This window comes from Mustela lutreola, chromosome 17 (assembly GCF_030435805.1).
Source record: "Mustela lutreola isolate mMusLut2 chromosome 17, mMusLut2.pri, whole genome shotgun sequence".
Classification (NCBI taxonomy): Eukaryota; Metazoa; Chordata; class Mammalia; order Carnivora; family Mustelidae; genus Mustela; species Mustela lutreola.
Window position 1 is genome coordinate 5,366,463 of NC_081306.1, and position 20,406 is coordinate 5,386,868.

The 20,406-nt window shown below is 52.1% G+C and overlaps 1 protein-coding gene and 1 long non-coding RNA gene across 8 annotated transcripts in view; one reads left to right on the forward strand and one right to left on the reverse strand.

The window, feature by feature from the left end:
* The window catches only part of SCNN1B (sodium channel epithelial 1 subunit beta), a 58,648-nt gene that overhangs the window by 25,910 nt on the left and 12,332 nt on the right, over positions 1 to 20,406 (forward strand). The window contains exons 2-4 of the mRNA XM_059154713.1: positions 10,062 to 10,380; positions 12,228 to 12,504; positions 14,711 to 14,901. Of these exons, the coding sequence (XP_059010696.1) occupies positions 10,067 to 10,380; positions 12,228 to 12,504; positions 14,711 to 14,901 (782 nt within the window). The 5' untranslated portion in view covers positions 10,062 to 10,066. The remainder of the gene's footprint in view (positions 1 to 10,061; positions 10,381 to 12,227; positions 12,505 to 14,710; positions 14,902 to 20,406) is intronic.
* LOC131819536 (uncharacterized) overlaps positions 1 to 20,406 on the reverse strand; it is a 39,983-nt gene that overhangs the window by 13,233 nt on the left and 6,344 nt on the right. For 5 of the 7 annotated variants that reach the window (XR_009349228.1, XR_009349227.1, XR_009349225.1 and 2 more), the window contains 5 exons: positions 18,105 to 20,404; positions 14,967 to 17,970; positions 11,834 to 12,068; positions 10,791 to 11,120; positions 7,843 to 8,010 (listed from right to left, as the gene is read on the reverse strand). This is a non-coding gene — a long non-coding RNA (uncharacterized LOC131819536). Of the gene's footprint in view, positions 1 to 7,842; positions 8,011 to 10,790; positions 11,121 to 11,833; positions 12,069 to 14,966; positions 17,971 to 18,094; positions 20,405 to 20,406 lie in introns of all 7 variants that reach the window. The other 2 variants (XR_009349223.1, XR_009349222.1) reach the window with 2 other exon arrangements.

Consider the following 20,406-nt stretch of genomic DNA (forward strand, 5'->3'; position numbering starts at 1 on the left):
GCATGAGCAGGGGGAGGTACAGAGGGACAGACTCCCTGCTGAGCAGGAGCCTGGCATGGGCCTCGATCCCAGGATCCTGAGATCATGAACAGAGTTCAGAAACAAGTGACTGAGTCACCCAGGTCCCCCGACTCTTATTTATTGGTAACATTAATGTTCTACTCACTTCCCCCTTTTTCCAGTGTTGTAATGAACTCATGGATTTTTATGCATTGAATATGTTTCAATTAATTGCATTTTTTTAGAAGATGCTCAAATTCTCCCATCTTTGCCAGTGAGGACCCCTTCAGGGAGTCCTTCTGACTGACCCCAGGAGTCTTTGATTCCCTTCCTTTGCTTTCTGGTATGAGGCATCCCTGGCTCAAGCCTGTACATTTTCTTGCACCAAAACTGGTGTCAACCATTTCTCCAAGAAGCCCTGGTTCCGTTTCGTCAGGAATGGTATTTAGAGACCAAAATCTGGGTGCCTGGAATGCACCTAATATTTGCATTAATAAACAAATGACACCCAGGGTATGTCCTGGCCCCTGGAAGGATTCTGACCACTCCCCTAAAAAATCCTCTTCACCGTCTCTAGCCTGGTACCTTGAGTCCCATCCATGACTCCGATCCTGACCAGGTGCTCGAGAACAATGAGTCAGTCATGTTCTGAGGCTGCCTGCCCTAGGGCCGGCAGAAACATGAAAGATTTTTCAATAACCAGAGTCAAATCCGTTTTCAGGCTAACCTTCAATTAACTATAAAAATCCAGCTGCCCAGAACTTGTATTCCCTGATAACCTTGGATAATTGAGGTTTTACTGCAAAAAATAAGTACAGGGGATTTTAATAAAGCATGTGACCTACAATTTACAGGGGTCACAAAGTCAGATGTCCCCCTAAGCCAAAGCAGGGAATTTAAAAAATGAGTAAGAAATGAGCTAAGCATATGAAAATAGGGAATGGAGGAGATTTGGGATGGGCCGGAAGTATATTCTCCATCTCAAGGGGGCACTGCCACTGTTCAGTTCCAGCAGAATGTTGCCCCATGGGGACAACTATCAGATATTTGTGATTTTTCAAAACATAAAGAAAAAATCTAGATTTTTGGGTGCCTGGATGGCTCAGTTGGTTAAGCGACTACCGTCAGCTAAGGTCATGATCCCGGGGTCCTGGGATCAAGCCTCGGGTGGACTTCCTGCTCACTGGGGAGTCGGCTTCTTTCTCTGACCCTCCCCCGCCTCATGTTCTCTCTCTTTTTCTAATAAATAAATAAAATCTTTTTTTTTTTATGAAAAGTCAAGATTTTTAAGATGGGCACTCTCATAATTTTCAAACGGCAATGGATTTAAGTGTTTCGTTAGAACTTTAAATGTGTTATATACAATACGTCCCCTCCATTGTAAATATAGTGTTTGAAAAAATACATAGTTTGATGAGTTTTCACAAATGCATACATCCAGCTAACCACCATCTCACCCAAGATAGAGAATCGTTTCATCACCGCCCAAAAGTTCCCTTGTGTGCTTTTCTACTCAATCCAGTCTTTACCCCGGACCCAGGGAATCAGTGATCTGCTTTCTGGCCCTAGAGATTAGTGTGTCTTTTCATAGGACTTCATCTAAATGAAATCAGATGCTACATATTCTTCTGTGTCTTGCTTTTCAAACTCGGCACATTTCCTTTGGTTCTATCCACCTGTGTTGGTGTGTGTCTGGATAGTCGGTTCCTTTTTACTGCTGAATAGTACCCCATTGTATGGATTTGCTACAATTTATTTATTCACCTGCTGGTGGCTGTTTGGCTTGTTTCCAAGGGGTTATTAATGAATAAGGCTGCTGTGAATATATATGTACATGTCTTTGTGTGAACATGTTTCCATTCTCTTGGATAATTAAGAGTGGAATTGGCACGCCATAGGGTAAGTGTCCATTTAGCTCGCTGGGCAACCACAGAACTGTACCATTTTGCATCCCAGCCAGTGGGTAGGAAGAGACGTAATGGCTCCACACCCCTGCTAACACTGGGTATTGACCGTCCTTCTAGGGGGTGGGAAATGGCGTCTGCGGTTTTGATTTGCATTTCCCTGTGACTAATGATGTTAAGCATCTTTTCATGTGCTCATGGGCCATTCATGCATCTTCCTATATGAAGCGTCTTTTCAAATCTTCTGCCCATTATTTTGCCAAGCTGTTTGTCTTCTTATTTGGTTGTAAGAATTCTTTATTCTGCATATGAATTCTTTGTCAGACATATTATTACAAGTATTTTCTTGTAATAATTTTCTCCTAGTGTCCTGCTCTTTCATTTTCTCAACAATGTGTTTTGAAGAGCAGATTTTTATGTTATATTTTAATAAAGTACAATTTATAGTGTTTTTTTTTCTTTCATGATTCATGATTTTAGTGTTCTATCTAAAAGAGCTTTGCCTACCCTAAGATTACACAGATTTTCTCCTACATTTCTTTTTTTTTTCTCTCTCTCTCTTTTTTTTTTCTCTCCTACATTTCTTCTGGATGTCTTATAGTTGTGTCTTTCATGCTTTAGGTCTCTGATCCATTTCAAGTTAATTTTTGTATAATGTGGGGTAATAGTTGAGATTCACATTTTCCTACATGGATCTCCATTCGTTCCAACATCTCTTGTTGAAAAGACGATCCTTTCTGCATTGAATCAACTTGGCACCCTGTAGATGTATGTCCTTACTCTCTCTTCTATTCCGTTGATAAAGATGTCCATCATGATACCAATACCACACTGTTCCGATTATTGTACTCTATTCTAAGTCTTCATATCAGGTAGTATATGCACGTCAACTTTGTTCTTCCTTTTTAAAACTATTTTTTTCTTATTGTTCTTTTGCTTTTGCACATAAAGTGTAGAATCAACTTGTCAATTTCTGCAAAAAGTCTACGGGATTTTGATTAGGATTGAATCAACTCGAGATTAATTTAGGATTGACATCTTAACAGTATTGCATCTTATGACCCATGAACATGGTATATCTTTCTATTAGGTTTTTTTTTTTTTTTTAAAGATTTTATTTATTTATTTGAGAGAAGACAGTGAGAGAGAGCATGAGAGGCGAGAAGGTCAGAGGGAGAAGCAGACTCCCCATGGAGCTGGGAGCCCGATGTGGGACTCGATCCCGGGACTCCGGGACTGTGACCTGAGCCGAAGGCAGTTGCTTAACCAACTGAGCCACCCAGGCGCCCTCTTTCTATTAGGTTTTAATTTGAGTGATTTTTTCTTTCTTTCTTTCTTTCTTTCCTTTTTTTTTTTTTTTTTTTTTTTTAGGGGTTGGGGAGAGGCAGAGGGAGAGAGAGAATTGTAACCAATCTCTACACCCAGCTTGAACTGCAGCATGGGGCTTGATCTCACAACCCTGAGATCCTGACTTGAGCTGAAATCAAGAGTCAGACACTTTCAAGTGCCCCTTAATTTGAGTAACATTTTTTTAAAAACCACTAAGGATGTCAAGATAATTAAATGGGGGAAAGAACAGTGTTGCTGTTGAGACAAGTAAGTATCCACATGCCCAAGAATGAATTTGAACCTCCACATCACCCCACATACAAAAATTAATTCAAATAAGGGGTGTCTGGCTGGCTCAGTGGGAGGAGCGTGTGACTCTTGATCTCCGGGTTGCGAGATTACATTGAGTGTAGAGATTATGTAAATAAATAAAACTTTAAAAAAATTAATCCAAATTGGATCAAAGACCTAAATTGAAGAGGTAAAATTATAAAACCCTTAGAATAAATCAAAGGGGGACGCCCGGGTGGCTCAGTTGGTTGGACGACTGCCTTCGGCTCAGGTCATGATCCTGGAGTCCCGGGATCGAGTCCCGCATCGGACTCCCAGCTCCATGGGGAGTCTGCTTCTCTCTCTGACCTTCTCCTCGTTCATGCTCTCTCTCACTGTCTCTCTCTCAAGTAAATAAATAAAATCTTTAAAAAAAAAAAAAGAATAAATCAAAGGAATAAATCTTTATGACCTTGGATTATGCAGTGGATTCTTAGAGATGACACCAAAGCACAAGCAACCAAAGAAACAGACAAATTAGGCATCATCAAAATTAAAACCTTTTGGGGCACTGGGTGGCTCAGTGGGTTAAGCCTCTGCCTTTGGTTAAGTTCATGATCCCAGGGTCCTGGGATCAAGCCCCGCATCGGGCTCTCTGCTCAGCAGGGAGCCTGCTTCTCCCTTTCACTCTGCTTGCCTCTCTCTGCCTGCTTGTGATCTCTCCCTCTGTCAAATAAGTAAATAAAATTTTTAAAAACGTTTGTGCTTCAAGGAAGTGAAAAGATAATGCCAGAATAGAATATTTTTGCAAATCCTATCTCTGATAAAGCACTCATATGGAATATATAAATAACTCTTTCAACCTCGTAATAAAAGACAACCTAATTAAAATACACGCAAAGTGCCTGAATAGACATTTTTCCAAAGATATATTAGCCACATAATGGTTATATTGGCCTAGAGCACATGAAGAGATGGGCAACATTATTAGCTGTTAGGAAAATGCAAATAAAACCAAAATAAGTTACCCTTTTACCCCCACTAGGATGGCTAGAATAATTTTTTTTTTTGAATGATAACCGTGTGGAAGAGAATGTGAAGAACTTGGAACCTCGTACGCCGCTAATGGGATTTGAAAATACTGTAGCCTCTTTGCAAAACAGTCTGTCAGTTCTTCAAAAGCTTAACCATAGAATTACCCTACGATTCAGTGGGTTTATCCACACCTAGGTATCTACCCAACAGAAATGAAAACATATGTCTGCACGGAGACGTGTACGGGGTTGTTTACAGCGCTGTCACGCAAACTAGCCAAAAAGTTAAAGCAATACGGATATCCATCAGCCGATGCACGGATAAATAAAACGTGATCAATTCCATGATATGGAATATTATTTGCAAAAGAAAGAAAGAAAGAAAGAAAGAAAGAAAGAAAGAAAGAAATGACGTACTGATCCATGCTGTAAGGTGCATGAACTTGAAAGACAGAACGCTAAGTGCAAAAGTCTAGTCATGGAAGACTACACTAGCTATGGCTCCGTTCATATGAAAGGTCCAGAAGAGGCAAATCTAAAGAGACCAACCCTGGAGCTGGGGAGGGTGGAGAGAGGAATGAGGAGTGACCCTAATGGATACAGAGTTTCCCTGGGGAGAGATAAAAATGCTTTAAAATTTATTGGGATGGCAGTGCAACTCTGTGAATACACTAAAATGCACCGATTTCTACACTTTCAATGGATGAGTTATCTGATTACATGAATTATATCTAATTACGTGAATTATTATAGCTCCATAAAGCTGTTATCTTTCAATGAGAATTCTTTTTTTTTTAAGATTTTATTTCTTTATTTGACAGACAAAGATCACAAGTAGACAGAGAGGCAGGCAGAGAGAGAGGAGGAAGCAGACTCCCTGCCGAGCGGAGAGCCCGATGCGGGGATCGATCCCAGGACCCTGGGATCATGACCTGAGCTGAAGGCAGAGGCTTAACCCACTGAGCCACCCAGGCACCCCTCAGTGAGAATTCTAAAAACGAATACTAGCCCACAACAAAAACTACATTTGCAAACCCAACACAGGGTCACAGGTTGCAATCTCTCATTCAGAAGGTTCGGAAGAATGCATAAGAAGCACATTTATATGTCCCCTCGTCCAGATAATAGGTGAAGACATGAGCCTGTGTTCCCAGTTGTCCTCCCACCGAGAGACAGCGTCAAATCTCAGGACAAACGTCTCTGAAAGCAAGTGTTTCCTCTTAGGAGAAATCAGAATCGGCTGTCCACAACCTTCATTGTTGTGTTTGAGGTCAGGAACGTTTACCACCAGTTCGGACCAAGGTGTTGACGCAGTCCGGGACTCTCTGAAGCATGACCACCGTTCCCGGGTCCACGAGTGGACCCAGTCTCCCCTTGGCTTGTTTGGGGTGGCTTAAGCCGAGAGCAGATTTAAACCTTTCTGAACAAGCTGTGTATACATCCCAAACACAGACCATCTATCACCTTGGGGAGAAATCTGATGGGAACAGCATAAAGTTGTTTGTAGCACTGACTGATTTTTACTTGGTTAATGGCCCAAGGGAGCAAACGAGGCAGGAGATAAGCCAGGACTCACCAACTTCGGTTACTCATCTACTCCTATCGTGGCGTTTACTGGGTGGCAGGGTATTGTTCACTGGATAATTTTCTTTAAGAACATTCCCACCTCCTTTTTTTTTTTTTTAAAACTTAAGTGTATTTGTGAACGGAAAGCTAAGGCCAGTATCTCTTGCCATGAATAGGAGATCCCTCTTAGAAAGAAACCCAGTGGGCGCCTGGGTGGCTCAGTGGGTTAAGCCTCTGCCTCCGGCTCAGGTCATGATCTCAGGGTCCTGGGATCGAGTCCTGCATTGGGCTTTCTGCTCAGCGGGGAGCCTGCTTCCTCCTCTCTCTCTGCCTGCTTGTGATCTCTCTCTGTCAAACAAATAAATAAAATCTTTAAAAAAAAAAAAAAAAAAGAAAAAGAAAAAGAAAGAAACCCAGCGAGGGTGCCTGGGTGACTCAGTCGGTTAAGCATTGAGGAATGTCTAATCTTTCTTTCTGAGACTCTGTTTCTCACCTGCATGCGGACACAGGGTTCTTGTGAAGAGGAACCCTGTCACAGAGCCTGGCCCCTGATGGCTTCTCAGGCAGTATGCGTTTCCTCCCTCCTCCTCCTCAGACACAGAAGGAACCTGCCACTGGAGCAGCCCAGCTCTGTCCTGGGGGCCCTGGTTGGCCAAAGGCCACACCTTCCTGAGCTGGTTCAAGTCATGATCCCAGAGTCCTGGGATCAAGTCCCGCATCAGGCTCCCTGCTCAGCGAGGAGCCTGCTTCTCCCTCTCCCGCTGCCGCTCCCCCTGCTTGTGCTCTCTCTCTCTCAAATAAATAAATAAAATCTTTACAGAAAAAAAGAAGTGAAAACAGAGTGATGTGAATTCTAACCAGATACTGTTGCCTGGTAAAGTTCTAAGCCCAAGGTCTTGTTGTTAATCTGGGAGATTAGCAGGGGTTAAATACCTGTCCCTACTTAGCCGACTTTCTCCTTAGCTGAGCCAGACTAATTAAATGAGAACGGCAAAGAGAGGCCCTTTGTCTGGTTCTTCTGTAGCAGTTTACTGGAGCTTCATGTGCTGCTCACCTATCAGGCTTTGGGGTGCTGGTCTATAAAGTGAGACAAAGCCCCAGTTCTTCCCAAGTTTATAGTTGTGGATGATGATGTCTAAGAATGAAATAATACACACACCGCCTTGCATTGCCCCGATAATGGTAAACACATAGTACTTTGATGGTGCCCTTGGACTTGTTACTGCTTTGATCACTGTAACTTTATTTTCCCAGAGCAGGGAATGGGCCCTCTAGGGGAAGATGGGGGTTGGGTTAATCTGTGAACGTCCATCTTGGAGCTATGATGGCCTGAGCAGGTACATGGAGCTTGATTTCCATCAGAGAGCAGGGGCATTGGAGGGGAAAGGCTTTAGTGCTTTGGCCAGGAAGGTGGGAGATATTACTGTGTCAGAAAATTAGGTCAGCAGTGAACACATGCTTGAGTAAGTTTAAGATCTCAGTTTAGATATGAAAGCCTGGCCTTATCCACTTGGCTATTCAGTGGAGTATCAGGCACTATGCTGGGCTTATCAGGAATACAGAGCTGCTACTCTCAGAGGGCTTATCATCTCACAGGAATGAGAAGTAGGCAGAAGTAGGTATGACACAGGGTAGGGAGAGGTGAATTTCTTTCTTTGTTAAGATCCTAATGGCTGCAAATGACAGACACCCAATTTGCATCAGCATAAGTAAGAAAGAAAGAATATTGCTTCTTGTACCTGCTGAGTCCAGGAATAAGTGGCTTCAGGAGCGGCTGGATCCAGGTGTTCCAATGTTGCCAGAAATCACTCTCTCCATCTTGGGCTCTGCTATCCTCTGTGTTGGCTTTAATTCTCGGGCAGTCTCCCCATTTGTGGCATCAAATACCACCTGCCGAGTAGTCTTAGCTAAAAAAAAAAAAAAGTCTCTGCCTCAGTTATACCAGTATAAAATAACAGAACTGAGTCTTAACAATCCCCACTGGGGTTAATGTGAGTACCCCTCAGACTAGGGGTGGAGTCAACCTAGCAGCTCACACCAACTGAGATTGGGGGAGGGGCATTGCCCTGAGGACACACAGACCCAGGTGGGGCGGAGGGGGAGGAAGGATGCTGGAGCAGCAGCCACTGAACTGCCTACCACAGTGCCCCCCGGAAGGCACTGGCTCTGACCGGAGGATGAGGGTCACTCCAGCCAGGGAGTCAGGACAGCTCAGGAAGGTGTGGCCTTTGGCCAACCAGGGCCCCCAGGACAGAGCTGGGCTGCTCCAGTGGCAGGTTCCTTCTGTGTCTGAGGAGGAGGAGGGAGGAAACGCATACTGCCTGAGAAGCCATCAGGGGCCAGGCTCTGTGACAGGGTTCCTCTTCACAAGAACCCTGTGTCCGCATGCAGGTGAGAAACAGAGTCTCAGAAAGAAAGATTAGACATTCCTCAACAACCCACAGCTCGCCCCTGGTGCTGCTGGACCCGCCCTCACCCGGTTGCAGCCTGTGTCTTCCCAGACGGGTCCTCCGGGTCCTGAACGTGGCCCACAAGGTCCTGCTCACTCCTGAAGGCTCCCTCCTCCGGCTCAGAGACTGCTGTCGTCCCCTCCCGAGAGCTCCCCCCCCCACACACACTCCTCTTCAGCTAGTTAACTCTGTGTTCTTTTTTTTTTTTTTTTTTAGATTTTTATTTATTTATTTATTTGAGAGAGAGACAGTGAGAGAGAGCATGAGTGAGGAGAAGGTCAGAGAGAGAAGCAGACTCCCCGTGGAGCTGGGAGCCCGATGCGGGACTCGATCCCAGGACTCCAGGATCATGACCTGAGCCGAAGGCAGTCGTCCAACCAACTGAGCCACCCAGATGTCCCCAACTCTGTGTTCTTTAACTCAGCTTCTCCGGGGACTCTCGGGCCTGGGGAGGGGTGCTTTGATAAGCATGAGAGCTGACAGGCGCCCAGCATTCGTCCACACGCTACATATTTTCATTCGGTCTTTACAACCACCGCTGAGGGAGAGGTATTATTACCCCACTGACAGAGCAGGACACGGAGGCACCAGGAAAGTGACTGGCTCAAAGTCACACAGCTAGAAAGGGGTGGGGCTGACAGGCAAAGCAGACATTCCAGCTCCGGAGACCCGGCCCTTTATCACCTTTACCGCTTCTGTGAACTCAGGGCACGGGGTCCCCTCCCCCCACTTCCTACCATGTTTCATAACCACGCATTTTGGGCGGATCATTTGATGACATCTGTCTCGCCCACCAGGTGAGTGAGGGGGTAGCTGATGGGGCACCAGGGTGGCCCTGTCGATGAAGTGTCAGGCTCTTGATTTCGGCTGAGATCATGATCGTAGGGTTGTGAGATCGAGCCCCACGTCAGGCTCAGCGCTGGGTGTGCTCCCTCTCCCTCTGCCCCTCCCACCCCCACTCCCCAGTGGTTTCTCTCTCAAAAAAACAATTAATTTAAAATAAAATAAAATAAAAATAAAACATAAGTACAATAAATAAAGGTAGCCAACGTATCGGGCACTTGGTCTGAGTTTAGGCACCGTATTGAGCACATTTTGTGCATCACCTAGTTTCACCCTCTCAGTAGTTCTGGAAATGAGGTACAACTGTCCTCAGTTTGCAGCTGGCGCACCTAAGAAGGAACTTGCCCCCACCAGGCTACAATTCCCAGAGGGCAGAAACCTTGTTTGTTTTGCCCATCATTGAGTCCAGAGGGACTGAGTCAGTGCATGGTATACAGTAGGCATTCAATAAATGTTTTGGGGTTGGTTGTATGGTTGGAGGAGAGATGGGAGGAAGGGAGAGGAGCCGAGAGCAAGGGGGGCGGGGGGTGCTGGGATGAGCAGCCCAGCAGCTGGGGCCAGGTACCTCCCCCCCCTCGCCCCTGCCCTGGCCCGGGATGGGGACCAGGATGGGGCGGCCACGGCAGGGGACCGACGCGGGATCTGGCTGCGGGGTCCCCGTGCAGGCGCCATGATGCTGGTGAAGAAGTGCCTGGTGAAGTGCCTGCACCGGCTGCAGAAGGGCCCGGGCTACTCGTACAAGGAGCTGCTGGTGTGGTACTGCAGCAACACCAACACCCACGGCCCCAAGCGCATCATCTGCGAGGGGCCCAAGAAGAAGGCCGTGTGGTTCCTCATCACGCTGCTCTTCACCTCCCTGGTCTGCTGGCAGTGGGGCGTCTTCATCAGGACCTACCTGAGCTGGGAGGTCAGCGTGTCCCTCTCCCTCGGCTTCAAGACCATGGACTTCCCCGCCGTCACCATCTGCAATGCCAGCCCCTTCCAGTAGGTGGTCCCTGGAGAGCCGGGCTGGCTCCCCCTGCCTGCCTCCCCCTGCCTGCCCCCCCCTCTGTCTCTCTCCCTCCTCATTCCTGCCTCCCCACCCCTCCCCCATCTCTCTCCGCTCTCCTACTCCCCCCCCCTTTCTCTCTCTCCTTCCTCCCCTTCCCTCTTTTTCTCCTTAGTTTCCTGTTTGCATCATCCCTTTGCAGCAAGGACCTTTCAAAATTCATAAACTTCCTAGGCTTAACGAGGGGCGCCGGCTGGCTCGGTCAGTAGAGCATGCGTCTGTGTTTTGGTTGATTTATGTAATTCTGATCCACACGACCACCCTAGGGGTGGGCACGACCGTGTTAGCCCCAATTTATAGATTTATAGGGCGGGAATTGGAGATTCAGAGAAGTGAGGGAACTTACCCAGAGACACACAGCGAACAGCCGTGGCATCGGAATCCCGGCCAGATCTGACTCCGGAGCTGCCACTGCGCAGCCACGTGATGGCAAAGGCCTACGAACAGGACCCGGCGAGGCAGCCGGCCTGACCGGGGTTGATGAGGGGCAGCGGGCCAGCCAGAGGAGAACACCCCCAGGTATGGGCAGACACCAGCTAGGTGGGGCGCAGCGTGGCCCCCAGTGGAGAATGGCTGCCAAGGCCCTGGGACGAGACGGAGTCTGGTGCTTTCCAGGAACTGCAGGAAGGGCCAGTGTGGCTGAGTCACAGGGAACATTCTTGCCCGAAACAAGGTCCTGGAAGGGAATTCATACTTCCTGATTGCATGCCTAGTGATCAGAAAGTCTGTTCTTTCTCGCGATTGGGCTCCTGCCTGCTTGGGTGGATCCCTGGGGCCTCTCCAGAGAGCCCGCAGTCAGCGCAGGACAGCACTGCGCTGGCCCGACCCGGTTCTCCATGCTGTAGAGACCTCACCTCACCGCATCCTCCCGACAGCCCTCCAGGGTCAATATTTTCATCCTCCTACTTTGTAGACGAGAGCAGAGCCACGGAGCCGCTAACATGCCCCAAGGTCACACAGATATCAAGTGACATGTCGGGATTCGAACCCAGTCCTCAGGCCCCGTCCCATCTGGCTCAACAGCAGCTCTGCACATCCGGGCTATCCTAGCAGCCCCCGCCCCCCCAGCCCACCGCCCTCCCTGAAGCCTCCTCTTGCTGTGTACACAAAGGTGGCTGCTTTCACACTCTGGGGACAGGAGGTGTCCGCAGCTGAAGCCACTCTCAGGTGGGGCTGCTGTACCCCTTTGTAGCAGGACGTGGGTCTATGGCCAGGCTTTAACACACACTCCTGCAGGCTGTCCTGCAGCCAGAGCTGACCGGCCCGTGGGTGGGACCCTCCCTGGTCCGGACACATTTCTGCCGGACTGACCAGTCACCATTTCCAATACGGGAAGCTCTGCGGGGGCTGAGAGGAGCTGCTGGAGCCCAGCCCCACAGTCCCGACCACCTTCTCCCTCGTGAGACTCCCTCTGCTTCCCAAAGTCGCTGCTGGAGCGTTGGAGCCAGGAGCTGTTAGGAGTCTTCCTCGTTACAGTGTGAACTTTGTAAAGGAAAGGGAACGCATGTGGCTTGTTCGCTCTCATATCCTCTGTGCTTTGCGCAATGCCTGGTACCTAGTAGGCGCTCTCTGCATACTCGGTGGATGAAGACGTGAACGGGCGGATGGAAGGAGGCACGGTCACCTGTGGTGGGGAGAGAGGCAGGGGCTTGGGTGCAGCGCTCTCCTCACACAAGGTGGCTGGCAGCTGCGCTGGGGGGGGGGGGGCGGTGCCCAGACTGGGGTTGTTCTCAGCTGCCCCTCAGCTGCCCTTGCCCTCCTGACTGGCCCCCTCCCCACCCAGGTATTCTAAAGTCAAGCATTTGCTGAAGGATCTGGATGAGCTCATGGAAGCGGTCCTGGAGAGGATCCTAGCTCCCGAGCAGAGCTATGCCAACACCACTAGGACCCTGAACTTCACCATCTGGAATGACACACCGCTGGTTCTGATTGACGAGCAGAACCCCCACCACCCAGTGGTCCTTGACCTCTTTGGGGACGTCCACAATGGCTCAGCAGACAGCAGCCTAGCGCCAGGAAGGACCTGCACTGCCCAGGGGTGCAAAGTGGCCATGAGACTAGTAAGTGGTCCCCAAGCACACTTGGAGCAACGGACCCTACCCAGGGAGGCTGAGGGGAGTTTCTTTCCTTTAGTAATCTGGGTCTTGTTGGGGAAAGGTAGGCTGGAAGCCAGTGCCCATTTTGTATGTTTACAAAGTTTCGATTTTTTTTTGTTTTTAATAGAAAGAGCTGGTATGTTAGTCAAGACACTGTTGGATGCCATTGACCCAGGTCAAACTAGCTTAAGCAAAACAAGGTATTCACTGGCTGATGGAGTGAGGGGTAGAATGGGTTCAGGTATGGCTGGATCCAGGCACTCAAATGCTGTCATCAGGACACTACCTTTCTCTATTTTTGTTCAGCTTTTCTCCCCACTGACTTGACTCTCTGTCAGGCTCTCTCCATGCAGAGGGTCTTGGCAATGCCAGACATACACCCCATCAGCTCAGCACTCTCCCCCAAGAAACAGAACTCCTGTTTCCCAATGGCCCCAGCAGAAGTCCTGGGAGGGACTCATTGGGTCACATGCTCATTCTGCAACCAATCACTGTGTGCTGGAGAATGCGCTCTCATGATTGGTCAGTCCTGGGTCATGCGCCCTGGAGCTGGGGTGATGTCAGCCTCTACCAGGTGGACACAGTGAGGCAGAAAAGGGTGCTTTCCTGAAGAAGGAATTAAGTCCTACTATCAAAAGACAAGGGCATAAGTACTGGGCAGGTGAAAACCGACAGCCGCGCAGTGCCGTCCAGTGCCAGAGCATAACTGCCCTGGGCGGTTCTGCTGGGACGCCTGCCAGCGTGCCAGGGGTTAGAAGATTCCCTGTCTGTGCCTCTCAGTCTAGGGAGCTCCCTAACTGACAGATCCCTGGGCCCCACTCCCAGGGAAGCTGAACGGGCCTAGGAATCTGTATTAACAGCCTCCCTGGTGATCCACATGGTCACCCTTGGTTGGGGACCCAGGCTGTGGCCATACACTGCGCAGGAGGAGGTCACTGACCTTTACCGGGTCAGGGCTCCCCGTATGTCTCTGCAAAACCAGCGAACAGTTAGAGGCTCCAGAGTCCCCACGCCAACTCTGATCCCGTGCCCTACTGATTTTTGATGCTGTTACCTGGCTTCCTATGTCCTGCTCCTCGTCTGTGAAGCAGGCTTGTTCCCGCTGGCTGCCCCAGCTTGCGGGGTCAGGCCCCTATGTGTGTGCATGTGGTGCACGGTGTGTGTGTGTGTGTGTGTGTGTGTGTGCACGCACACGCGCCCCTGTGTTGTGGGAGGAGGTCTGCTGGCCTCAGTTTCCTCACGATGATGGAGTAGGATGACTGTACAAATCGAATGCGGTAAGAGAAAGCCCTCAGAACACAGTCTGGGACAGAGCGAGTGTCAAGTACTATCGTCCTCTCCCTAAGGACAGAGGAGACCTCCAGGAATGGGCCCAAGGACAGTGCCCGCAGCAGGCCCTGGGGAGGGGACTCTCAGAATGTGGAGAAGCTCCTCCTGGCCTCCTGGGTTCCAGAAGGAAGGCCCGCTGTGAGGGCCAATAGAGGCAGAGTGGCCGAGGCCAGAGTCCTGGGGTTGCTTCCATTGAGCGTCTACAACAGTGACCTGGCTGCTGTGGTGGGCCGGCTGTGGTGAGGGGGAGGGGGGCCCTGCACGCCTCACCGGGCTCAGGCTGACAAGGCCCAGGTCCTTTCCCTGGTGAGGGGGAGGGAGCCTTGAGCCTTGAGTCCTTCGTGGTCCACACGGCCCCCAAGGAAACGCCTCTGGAAGTCTGCAAGGATGCCAGGAAAGAAGAAAGTGGAGGGTCCTGGGGTGTCTGTCTGTCTGCGGGCCACAGGAGCGTGACTGTGGGTCAGCGGGGTATGTGGGCGGGGGAAAACGTTTGGATATGAGTGTGTGTGGTTGTGACCGTGACATCGTGGGGCTGTGGATGTCAGGACGTGGGCGAGTCTGTGTGTACGCGTGTGCACGCGTGTGCGTACTCTCTCAGGCACTGGGCTAGTATACGGGAGGCCGGCGACACTGTGTGAGACCCTGTGACCGAGCAGCCGTGTGTGAGGGGACAGCCCCCAGCCCTGCGCGTGTGCGTGTGAACACATCCCCCACTGGCTCTGCAGCCACTTGCCCCCGTGCCAAGGTGCCGCCAGGGGAAGGGCACCTGGCCCTTGGGGACGGTGGCGGGGGCCCAGCCAGCCCGGCCTGCGCCCACCGGAACCCCTCCCGGCCCCTGCAGTGCAGCCTCAACGGGACCGCGTGCACTTTCCGGAACTTCACCAGCGCCACCCATGCCGTGACGGAGTGGTACCAGCTGCAGGCCACCAACATCTTCTCGCAGGTGCCCACGCACAAGCTGGCGGAGATGGGCTACCCTGCCGAGCGGCTGATCCTGGCCTGCCTGTTCGGGTCCGAGCCCTGCAGCTACAGGTGAGAGCCGCCCCGGCCCCCCAACACCCCTCCCTGCCCTGTCACAGCCTGGCGTGGCCACGAACCAGCACAGTGTCCTGTGCCTCGGGGTCTCCGGTCACGTTTCCTGGAGGCAGAGCCTGAGACAGGGCTGTGGGGAGGGTCCATGTCATAAAAGGCAGGTGACATGGAGGCCCCATCCCTGGGGCGTCGGGAGCATTAGCCACACAGGACGGTCCCCCTGAGGGGCCGGCCAGTGGTCCCTGCCGCGTCAGTACCTCGTGGGGGATGGGCTGAGATCCCCTCACGTCCCAGGCAAGGGGGCTGCAGAGGGGGCGGCTGGGAGCCGTTGGCCTCCAACACCCAGCGGCTGAGGGACCCGGGCGGGCAAGGCGGCACCCCCCGCCCCGCTTCTCCCGCCACCTCTCCCGCCCGGGACGAGAGCGGAGTTGGCTCAGCTCAGCACCGAGAGCCGGGCCCTGGGAGCGTTCGCCCGCATCCCGGACACCCCCCAAGGTTGAGAGGAGGGCAGAGGGAGAAGAACATTCACCCCAAAGCCTGCGGCTCTTACGATGGGGCACAGGTCCCCCCTCCTTCCCCACCCCTGCTCTGACACACCGAGCCCCTGGTGTCTCTGGGGCAGGACCGCGGCCCAAGTCTCCGCCCAGGCAGAGCTGCCACAGCCAGGTGGCCCCTCCGGGGCCTTGTGACCAGATCTCTGCGGGGCCACGCGTGCTGGTGTCCTGCTGGTCCAGGCTCCACGGCCTCGTACCTCGGGCCCCTGGAGAAGTCCACGGAGTCCTGCCACATGTCATGAGTGACAGGCTTCCGGTGTCACCCTCCCGGCGTCGGTGCCTGACCCCTGCGTGCTCTCTCCACCCATGAGCCCCCAGGAAGCTCTACGGAGAGTCTGCCGAATGCCAGGGGGACCCACAGGGGCAGGCACTCTGCAGGCAGCGCCAGGGACTCCGGAGCCCTGAGGCGCCAGATCTGCGCACCCGGCCGCGTGGTGTGAGCTAGAAAGGTGTGGCCCGCAGGCGGAAAAAAGCAGGCCAGTGTCCCTGGTGACAGGAGGCGTCCTGCTGGTGGCGTGGGTGGCTGCTGGCTGGATGCCAGCCCCTTACTCTCAGCCGGTGGCCTTTGCTCCGCGTGCCCGTGGTCAGCTGCTCCTGGCAGCCCTCCCAGAAGGCCGCAGGGAGCCGGTGGGCCAGCGTGTCACATTGGCACGGTCACCTTTGCCCTCTCGGCTAGAGAGAGGGGTCAGCCTCTGCCTTCAAGCCTGGGGTCCTTCTGCTCGGTGAGGAGAGACCTGGCTGTTGCGGGGTGGGGCGGTGAGGCAGGTAGGAGAGGGGTCCATTAGGGTCTGCTGGGTTCTACCCTCAGTCCCCAGGGCCTGCACTGTGCACAAGGCATGGCTCCATCCTGGGCAGCTCCTGCCCTCGCACCCTCCACAAAGCAGGTCCCGTGGGGGCCCCAAGACTGAGAGTGAGGAATGGGTGGTCCCCCAAAGAGAAGCAGAGGAGCCTTAGCAGAGAAGGGGGAACAGATGGTGTTGGGGCAGGCAGAACACCCAGCGTCGGCCACGCCACGTCTGTGGTATGGCTGTGGCCAGGGGGTAGCTCTAGCGAGGGGTCAAGGCTGGGCTGTGTGGTTAGACCACTGGGCCCAGATCCCTTCCCTGCTTTACAAAGCCATATGACCCTCAACAAGCTTAAACTCGATGGGTCTCGGTTTTCCTCTCCTGTGAAATGGGGTAGTAACAGGTCTACTCGGTGGGGGTATTTTGAGTATTAAATGAGGTGATGTGCCCACAGTAGGGCTAGCCTCAATAAATAATAGCTATTACTGCCATTCAACCCACATTTGATCAGAAACTCACTATCCCATAATAATGCTAGCGTGGATCGAGCCCTGCTGCTGTGTCAAAGGCTATTCTTAGCCCTTCACAGGTGTAAAATTAATTTAACCCTGGCCACAAGCCCATGAGAAAGGTACTCTTATGTCAGCCCATGTTATAGGAGGCAGCCACGGCCCAGAGAGGTTAAGCAACGTCTTGGAGGTCAACACAGCTGGTGAGTGGCAGAGCCGGCAGTCTGGGCCATCAGAAAACCAGATCATCATCTGCCGTCCCCACCCGCGTCTCCCAAGCCTGCTCTCGGTCACTTGTCTTCTCGAGTCAGCCCCAGATGTGGCGCCAGAGGACACACACCGCCCTCTGCCCTCCCAATGCCGGGCTCCAGACGCTACGTCTCCACTTCCTCACTGTTCTTCTGACTCCATCCTCTCTCCCTGGACCGGGACAAAGGCTCACGAAACAGCAGCTATAATTAGGAAACAGGGAGCCACATTAGGACCCTGATGCCACAGTGCCTGGATTTGAATGCCCACTCTGTGTGCTGCTGGGCCCGCTTCTTGGCCTCTCTGGGCCTCAGTATTCTCATCTGGAAAATGGGGATCGTGCCGTGGCCTCCTAGGGCTATCGTGGGGATGGAAGGACCTAGATGCTGTGTTATAGAAGGTCCTTGATTTGGGTTTATACAGACTAGATGGGTTTGCGGGAAGAAGGGCACAGAGGTGAGGTGCTCACCTCCTTACAGCCTTCTCCGGGGGGGACACCGCCGCCCAGGATATTGACCTTCCTCACTTGGTTAAGGGACGGGGTGGGGGCCGCCTTCCCTTCCACGCGGAACAAATCATGAAGTGGAGCCCACGCTCGGGGGGAGATGGGGTGACAGGGAGCAAGGGGCACTTGGCTCCTGGTCTCCTGGAGGCAGGAATATAGACTCTTTGGAATTCTTCTGTGGGGAAGGGTTCCGTCTTCTTTCCTTTTTCATGCTATTCAATCACTTATCCTGGTACCGACTCGTCTATCTTTGCCTTGGGATCCCATCCCACGTTATTTATTTTCTTACTCAAATTCTTCCAGCTTCGGCTAGCAGCAGGGCCTTGCGTTGGGCTCCTGTGTCTCTCTGACACATCCCCATCTCTCTCTCTCTTTTTTTTTTTTGGTCTACTTCCTTGCTTTCTGGCCCCTGATGATGCCCCAGCCCCAGAAGCCGCCGTTTCTCTGAGGAGCTCTGCTTCCTTTTCCTGGAGAACGGTATTTAGAAACCGAGATCGGAGGCACGTATGTGCCAGCAGCAGCAACTGCTTATTACTGCTTTAGGGACCGGCTAACCAGCTTCCGCCCTGGGAAGCCTTTCCCAACCCCTACCACACAGTACCGCCGCTGTTGTACGTCTTCCTGCCAGGATGCTCTGCCTTTCAGTCTTTTCTGGAGGTTTTGCGCCGGTCTGGGGCCACCATGCCTTACGCCTGTCCCGGGAAGGTGTTTTGGGAAAAAGCCTGGCTCTGTAGCGAGAGTCGGCAGGGGCTGGGAGCAGCCCCTCCAGGGAAAGGGCACAGTCAACAAGCAGACAGTTGGCACACACGGCGAGATGGAGAGCATGGCCCTGGGCACGGAGAGGGGGTCTGGCCACGCCCTGAGCGGCGGCCGCCTGCTCCAGGGCCGCAGATGTCCAAGACGGTTTCTTGGGAACACTGTGTCCCCACATGCCTGGGGCGGGGTCTCTCCTTCTAGAACAGTGCCCGGCTTCAGCTGGTTTGCCCTGCTCTCTTCCTCCCGTGGCCACAGCCCTGATCATCCGCAGATGAGACTCGCTAGTACCCGCCCAGAGCGATTCCTTCCCTCTGGGCCTTCGCCTGTGCAGTGCTGCCGGCCTGATGTGCCCTTTCTCCTCTCTGTGCCTGAGGCTGCTCGCCTACCTCTTAGCCATGCTTAAAAGTCTCAGCTCGGGCTTCCCCTCCTCCAAGAACCCTTCCATGACCCACACGCCCACACACAGCCCAGCGAGAATGAGGTGTCCCTCCTCCAAGCTTATCTCTGTTGATCCACTTATCCCGTATTATAATTCACCCAACAAATATTTACTGAGTGTCTGTCTAGTGCGGGCCGGGCTCTGAGGACAGAGTGTGTAACCCAGCACTTGCTGAGTATTTCAATACACTCGCCATCCAGCCCTCGCCTTGGTCCTGTGGGATGGGTGCTGCTAACTACCCCGGCGTGACAGGTGGGGCCGGCGAGGCTCAGAGAGCCCAAGCTCACTAGTTAACTCGGTGACAAAGCCGAAACTGGAATCCAGACAGGCTGGCTCCCAGGCCCGGGATCTTAGCCTCCAAATGTGATTCCTCCTTCAAGACAGACAACTGCCTTCCCTGGGCTTACCTTCTAAATCAGGAGGCCGTTGATAAGCATCAGTTAACTAAAGAGGATAATTTCCAATTTGGACTCATGCTCTCAGGGAATAAGCAGGTAGAAATGATCCGGTAACTGGGGAGGGAAGTGACTTTGCCCGGAGAGTGCAGGGGGTCGGTCTCAGAGCTGGTGAATCCCAAAGAATGAGGAGAAGCCACTTACTGGGCTAACGGATCGGAAAATATTCCGGGCACCCAGGGACCTTGAATTTGGAAACACCTTGGAGTGCTGCTGGAGTGTAACAGACAAGGAGGGGAAGACCAACATAGGGCATTGGTGTTTTCATCTGGAACTGCAAGGAGCTTCTGGAGGGTTCCCAGTGGAAGTGTACCCTTCTCCAATTCACAGTTCAAACCATCACCCTGCCCGCCGTGCAGAACAAGAGGGGAACAAGAGGGGAAGGACTAGAACTAAAACAAGACTACTAGAAGGACCACTACTAGAACAAGAGGGGAAGGACAGAGGCTCCTGTAGGAGGCGAGCAGGGCCCGGTGCTGGTGGCTTGAACCCTGTTGCAGGGGGAGCCTCAGCCATGGAGACAGGTGGACAAGCCAGAGGCACATTCTGGAAGGGGAGCATGGACAGAACGCTGCTCTCGCCATGCCGGGTCCCCCCGCTACATGGTGACTGTCCAGGGCAGGACTCTGTTGTGTACCCCCGTTGTGCCCAACCCAGCATCTGCCTCAGTAAACACCTGTGGAGTGAAGAAATGTGATTTTGTTCTGATTTCCCTTTCACTATTGAGGACACCGAAGGCCAGACATGGAGTAAGGCGCTCACATCTCCCTGCTTAGATGTGGCAGCCTGCCCGGGACCCACCTCGTGTTCTGCTAGCGCTTGGGGGGGACACAGGTGGAAGGAATGGTTTCCTGATCTGAACACTGGGGCAAATAACAGCTGACCTCACCATGGGGTTACTTTGAGGATCGAATGAGAAAATGCATGCAGAACTATGCAACCCGGGCTGGCCCCTAAAAGTTGCACAGTCAAGGCTTCCAAATCCGGGGCTTAGAAGACCATGTTGCAATCAGGCCCCTTTCCTTCCTGTTTTAATAAGAAAAGAAAAACAAAATAAAATCATGCAAAGACATTCGTGAAGCGATTCCTAACAGAGGCCCGAGGACACACCTGCAGAAGGAACAGAGCACGATGACCTCACATGGATGCACCATCCCGATTCCAGAGCTGCTACTCTCTCCCCCGTCCTGTCCATTCTGCAGCAAAGCCCAGACTCCAGGGTCTTTCACCTCTAAAAAGCTTAGAATGTATCT